This window comes from Coffea eugenioides, chromosome 3 (assembly GCF_003713205.1).
Source record: "Coffea eugenioides isolate CCC68of chromosome 3, Ceug_1.0, whole genome shotgun sequence".
In the NCBI taxonomy this organism is placed as follows: domain Eukaryota; kingdom Viridiplantae; phylum Streptophyta; class Magnoliopsida; order Gentianales; family Rubiaceae; genus Coffea; species Coffea eugenioides.
Window position 1 is genome coordinate 5,460,127 of NC_040037.1, and position 6,138 is coordinate 5,466,264.

Sequence of the window (6,138 nt, forward strand, 5' to 3'; positions counted from 1 at the left end):
ATGGTAAGAAGAACATGGACAAAAGGAATTAAAGAACCGACCAATTCACCTACGAGATAGGTACTGCTAGCGAATAACAAGGAATGGCAAGAAAACACGGTTGACCCCGTTCAATGTAAACAGTGCTGCTCCACGCATCTATTCTATTCGCAGTCTAAATTAGAAAAGAAATCTTGATTAGATGGATCCTGAAAAGAAATAGAATATTCTGTTGTTGGCCTTATAAGCTAGGTAAAATGGCCATTTTGCATGGGTTCTATGGTGTGAGAATCTCATGTGCAAAAATTAAAGTAACATTTCGAGCAAAAGATAGCTGAAAGAACTTTTTAAGCCCACTTCGAACAACTTTCTTGCTTTTATATACGGGAGAGTGCATCCTTCTTCCACTGCGGAGCAGGCTTTGAGGAACTGGTTGAGGAATGGGCGGAGAAGACGAAAAAGTAGTGGAACAGAAAGAAATGGAAATTAGTCTGAAGGACTTGTCCAAGAAGCTTGAAGAATTTGCCCAGGCTAGAGACTGGGAAAGGTACCATAGTCCCAGGAATTTACTTCTTGCCATGGTAATTCTACTTTCTTTAAGCTCAATGACAGTAGTTGCCTTTCTTGAGTACTTTAAATGGTGATATTTTGGCATGTTGTGGACCATTTGGTACTTCAATTTTTAATGTTTGGCTTGATTTTGTTTCTCAATTCCAATCTCAGAAGCAGCAATTCGGAATCCATCATTCACAAAGAATGACCAATTTCATATAGGCAAACCTGAATAATTGGATTTTAGGTGGTTATGGACAACTCAAGTAGTTCTAATTGTTGTTAACTGATTGAGTCAAATCCTTTCCTTTTGCTCATCACATATTGCATTCTCAGAAGTTATCAATCATACCTAGTCATTTTGGAGAACCAAGTATAAGATTGCGTGAGTTTGGTGCTTCTGCCTGGGAAACAGCCACAATTTTGGCCGGATGGGTATATTGGCTCAGCCTAATTTTTACTTTTTAGATCTTTGTTAACGTAGTGCAGAAAGTCGAAGTTCAAATTGTGACAGCATCATTCCTTCAGAAGAAAAAGAAGATCCAAACAGGAACTTTTAAGACGTGTATGAGCCAATAACCACAAATCTTGATTCATACAAGATGCTTCTCATTTATTCCAGCATATTGGGGAAACACCTTCATCAAAAGTAGCTTACAATTTATGCTGAATCAATGCAGATGGTTCAACTTGTCTGTGGCACAAGTGCTAGATTTCCCTGAATAACCCTTTGTCTTTTGCAGGTTGGTGAAGTAGGAGAGCTATCAGAGATATTCCAATGGAGAGGTGAGGTTGGCAAGGGCTTGCCAAATTGGGAAGAATCTGATAAAGAGCATCTGGGAGAAGAGTTGTCTGATGTGCTGCTGTACCTGATCAGGTTGGCTGATATCTGTGGCATTGATCTAGGTGATGCTGCCACCAAGAAGATTGTGAAGAATGCAGTCAAATACCCTCCCAAAGCCTTCGGAAAAATGTAATACACCAGACAGTTTTGTTCTGTGACTGAGATCAAATCCTATGGCCAAAAATCTGATATCCAGATGTTGAAATAAAATGAACCTCGAGTGTACGTCAAATTTTGAAAGTATACAATAATCGCACCTAGTCACACCAAAATCCAATCGTATTTGTCTCAATTATCTATTTAAATGTCCCTGTCTTTTCTTCAAGAAATAGGAAAAAAAAAAGAAGAACAGAGAAACAAAAAACTGCTATGGCATGAGAAAGTCTTTGTGCTTAGTATCCTCCTATTTTCCTCCAAATGGAGATGAAATAGTAGTGGATCAATTGACGTTAAAAAATGAAATCATGAAATGGGATGTACTTAGTTCGCTTGTTCATTGACATAATGGTGCATATAAACCGGTGTGGGCGCTCACACGGAAACATATTCTTCATTCTATTCTATTAGACCACTGAATCCGCGGGTATTTTGAAAAACTGTTAACGTGACAACCACTCATTAATTTTTTTTTTTTGCATTCAATTTTTTCAAAAAACAATTAATTAGTTCCGAATTAACAATTGTCATGAGCTTTGTACACATATAAATGATGTTCAATATACACAGTACAGATTCTTTAAATCAAATTCTCTCAAGAAATCCCATTAATTTCAGGTTCCTCATCTTTGCCATCTTCAAACTATAATTGTAAGATTGCATTTGTTCATCTTCGTTTCTTTATAATTATGGTAATTTTTCTGCATTCACATATGTATTTGAAACCTTGAATCCTGTTTTCTTAGTGGTTGATAAGATTGCCTTCTTCAAATTATAACTATAAGATTGCATTTCTTCATCTTCGTTTCTTTATAATTATGGTCAATTTTCTGCATTTATACATGTATTCGAAAGCTTGAAACCCGTTTTTTTCGGAGTCTTATTCCTGTCTTCATTTTACGAGCAAATCATGATACGGTTTTACATTTCTTTGTCCATTCTGTGTGTCATTCATGGACATTTGAACTTGTCATGTGGTTTATGCCATTTCTTTATCTTCACGAAGTTACGATTTTGCTTGTTTATATTGTTTTTATATGAATTTTCTGAATGTGATGTGCAGAATATTGAGAAAATGGATGGAACTCCATTTACCCCAGCTCTGGAACAAATGAACCATTTGAAGTCTGAACAAGGGGAATTGCTTACCAAGCCTTTCCTGGATGTCTGCAGACTCATTTTGCCTATTTTAGGTTCATCTTCACAGCTGATTTTTTTTTTCTCTTTTTTGAGATTTTGGATTCAAGTTTCTCTTGGTTTGAATTTTCGCAAATAGTTGCGGCATCAGAAATTGTAGCTTTAAATTTCTTTTTTATCTGCCTTGATTGTCTGTTAGTCCAATACAATTTTTCTTCCATAAATGGGCTTAATGACACAGAAGAGCCCTTTTAGCAGATAGGATTGACATAGAATTCAATCATTGTCTCATGTCAGCCCAATTCAGCTTCCTAAACTCTGCTCTTTTGTTTCATGTTCATCTCAACTCTGAATGCTCTTTCCTTCCCCTTTTATTGCAATATCTTCTGTATCACGATTCGGTTTCATCCCCTATGGCTTTTCATTTCTGATGCCAGATAAATTTGGAGCTGCAATGACTGTGGTGAAATCTGATGTCAGTGGTAATATATCGGTAAGACATCCTCTTTGGTTAATTTAATTAATGCCGAACATGCTTGAGATGAATTGTTTCTGTCGAATACAGAGGATCGATATTATTTTATCTCATATCATGCAACAAAAAATTGAGTAAATGCTGATGAGGAATGCACTTTGCTAGGATGATGATAAAGCATAATGACATGAGATTCAAAGCTATGGCATTCTAGGGTGAAGTATTATGAGAGCAGTCATAAGTCAGGCTTGTTTGCCAGTTGGTATAGGGCCTTCCATGGCCAATAGTTAGAGCCCTAAGAAATCATCCCTGAACTGTTCAATTTAACAAATTTGTACTAGCTGTCTGATACAAACTATGAACAGAGGACAAACTTGGCTTGCCTTTACATTTAGAAAGTTGTTCATGTTTAAAGAAGCAGTAAGCTTAACCAAGAATGCAGCATAGTCTAAGAGGGAATTTTTGGTCAGAATATTGGAAGGTTCACAGATTGGAAGTTGATTGTCTCCATGGGATCTAAAATGGACCTAATGGTTACATAGATCCAGAGACTAGTGTAAACATATATGCACATCGCCAGATAAGGCAACACTTCTGTTCCCCTACTATACACGAATCATCCGATACATTAAATTGGTTCACTTCTCTGATCGTGCTTGTTTTTCAAAAACTTGAACTTGATTTCTTATATGCTATTTTACTTGCAGAGGTTGGAATCAAAATATTCTTCCAATACATCTAGATACAACTACTTGTACAGCATAGTACAATCAGAAGTTGAAACAAAATCTGCCAAGGCTTCATCCAGCTGTACCAATGGCCTTCTTTGGTTGACAAGGTTCTTGCTAGTATTTCCAGACGCTTATTATATACATATTGCATTCTGTTCCGAACTTGCAAAGCCATTTAACAAATTCTAGACAACTGCTGCAGCTAATAATGAAGGATTAGGGACAAGCAGTCTTGTCTCACATATAGTTAAAAACCAATTTTTGGATGAAATGGAAAAAGCAGGTCGAGCATATTAGTTGCTTTGAGTAACAGGAGGAGAGTAGAAGGAACAAAGTTTTAGGCTTCCATATCTCTTTCTGTAGCTTTTTTCAAACTAAGTAGAAGAAAGAATGAACCACATGGTTGTAATCAATCTCAGCATCGATTATGGTTCGTAACCCTTCAAAGAAACCTGCATCTGCCACTGCTGCAATTGTGTTACCATTTATTTCTTTCTTGTCGATGTCTGTTTTAATATGTAGGAATTTTTATACTGTTGCAGAGCCATGGATTTCTTAGTGGAGCTCTTTCAAAATCTAGCACGGAATCAAGATTGGTCAACTGCACAAGCTTGCAATGATTCCTACAGCAAGACCTTGAAAAAATGGCATGGCTGGCTGGCTAGTTCAAGTTTTACGGTAGCTCTGAAGCTTGTTCCAGATAGGAAAAAGTTCATGGAGGTGCTAGGAAACTCAGAGAACATCTACAGTGATATGGAAAAATTTTGCACAACTTTTTCACCAATTCTTAGAGAGATCCACAAGTTTTTGGTAAGAGAACCTTCAATCTTCTGGAACCCTTTGTTTTGAATTACTACTTTACTAGATACGATTGAAAATTTTACACATTGGAATTGCCAAGTGAAAGCCGTAACTATAAACATAATCCTAGTGGCAGAGCGAGGACTGTTACATCGCGGATGAAATAGTGGCAGTAAATTAAAAAAAATTTTAATGAGTGTAATTTTGAAAATAATGAATTCCGAATTAATTTTTTTTCCTGTTTCTTTGGCTTAATCACTCAATATCCACTAGCAATTTAATCCAAAATATAATAAGCCAAAATTGTCTAACAACAAGTTCTTCATTACGATGACAATTTTAAAAAAACAGCCATAAAATCAAGTCCACAAAACATAGTACGAAAATCGTGTACTCAGTATTGAATTAAAATATGCATTAGTATGTTAAATTTGCATTGTAACTTAAGATTCTATATTCTCTTTCTTGTCACCCTACATAAGGAAAAGAATCTATCAATATGAACATATTGCAAATTTTAATTTACCAAATGAAATAGCCAATTAGTTACAAATGTTAATCATAATACATGTTTAATAGTGGGATATCTTTGGAGATAATACACAAAATTCCCAGAAGATAATATCTAATATAAAGCATTTAAAAGGAAACTAAAATTTGAATATCAACAAATTTAATAATATTCTAAAAATATTTAGAGAAATTAATATTTTTTCCAAGGCAAAATTTAAGTTGGGGAACCAAGGAAGGAAGAAGCAAATTCCATTCAAGATTTACCCACATATTAGTTTGAGCTTTGGCAACTCCTTGCCTTGTCTAAATGGAGTTAGAAGGCCGTAAAGTGTCATCCTCTTTATACCAACGATAGGAACTTGCCATGCTTAAGGATGTAATCATCCTTAGGATCATATATTCAAAATACACACGTATCTACCTAAGCTAAAATGGAGTCAAAAAGGGGTACTTGTGATTCTGCACAAGTCTTCCCTGCTCATTTTTAATCTCTGAAATTGATCTGAACTCATTTTTGCGTTTCCATGACCAGTGTATGTGAGTTTCTTTATGACAAAAAATTGAAAAATATCAAATTTCATTTTATGCATGTTCTTTGTTTTGCAGGCAAGTGTTGGATTGGACAGTATGAAATCTTTGTAAAATCGGAACCTATCCCCATGATATGATTTGCTTCTCTGATGGCAATGCAGCTTTATTTTTCTTGCTTCATTATCATGTCTACACTCTTCTTATTTTTTTCCCTTTCTTTCCTTCTCTGATGGCAATGCAGCCTTAATTCTCTTGCTTCGTTCTCATGTCTACACTTTTCTTACTTTATTCCTGTCTTCTATCCTTGTCATGGTACTTCTTATGGTTTCTTGTTTAGACAATTCCAACCTCTGAAGCTTGTATTTCTGGGTTAATATATAATTTATCATTGGCAGGAATCTTGCTCTTCATCTTGTTCC

The 6,138-nt window shown here is 35.6% G+C and overlaps 2 protein-coding genes across 2 annotated transcripts; both read left to right on the forward strand.

The window, feature by feature from the left end:
* The first annotated feature begins 273 nt into the window (after positions 1 to 273).
* Positions 274 to 1,633, forward strand: LOC113765819 (dCTP pyrophosphatase 1-like). Its single transcript, XM_027310068.1, has 2 exons — positions 274 to 560; positions 1,275 to 1,633. The coding sequence occupies exons 1-2, from the start codon at positions 420 to 422 to the stop codon at positions 1,506 to 1,508; spliced, it is 375 nt and encodes a 124-aa protein (XP_027165869.1). The 5' UTR covers positions 274 to 419; the 3' UTR covers positions 1,509 to 1,633.
* Positions 1,634 to 2,606: 973 nt separating this feature from the next.
* LOC113764469 (glycolipid transfer protein 1-like) lies at positions 2,607 to 5,830 on the forward strand. The gene is made up of 5 exons (XM_027308379.1): positions 2,607 to 2,724; positions 3,106 to 3,161; positions 3,851 to 3,981; positions 4,417 to 4,684; positions 5,795 to 5,830. Exons 1-5 carry the CDS (start codon positions 2,607 to 2,609, stop codon positions 5,828 to 5,830), a joined length of 609 nt encoding a protein of 202 aa, XP_027164180.1.
* Positions 5,831 to 6,138: the final 308 nt, after the last annotated feature.

What these genes read in the sequence shown, in the direction of transcription:
- LOC113765819 (XM_027310068.1), top strand. Translation starts at nt 420, where the DNA reads ATGGGCGGAGAAGACGAAAAAGTAGTGGAACAGAAAGAAATGGAAATT. An exon ending in GGAATTTACTTCTTGCCATG is followed by an intron (nt 561 to 1,274) that starts GTAATTCTACTT and finishes TGTCTTTTGCAG; the next exon opens with GTTGGTGAAGTAGGAGAGCT.
- LOC113764469 (XM_027308379.1), top strand. Translation starts at nt 2,607, where the DNA reads ATGGATGGAACTCCATTTACCCCAGCTCTGGAACAAATGAACCATTTG. An exon ending in ATGTCAGTGGTAATATATCG is followed by an intron (nt 3,162 to 3,850) that starts GTAAGACATCCT and finishes TTTTACTTGCAG; the next exon opens with AGGTTGGAATCAAAATATTC. An exon ending in GAGAGATCCACAAGTTTTTG is followed by an intron (nt 4,685 to 5,794) that starts GTAAGAGAACCT and finishes TTTGTTTTGCAG; the next exon opens with GCAAGTGTTGGATTGGACAG.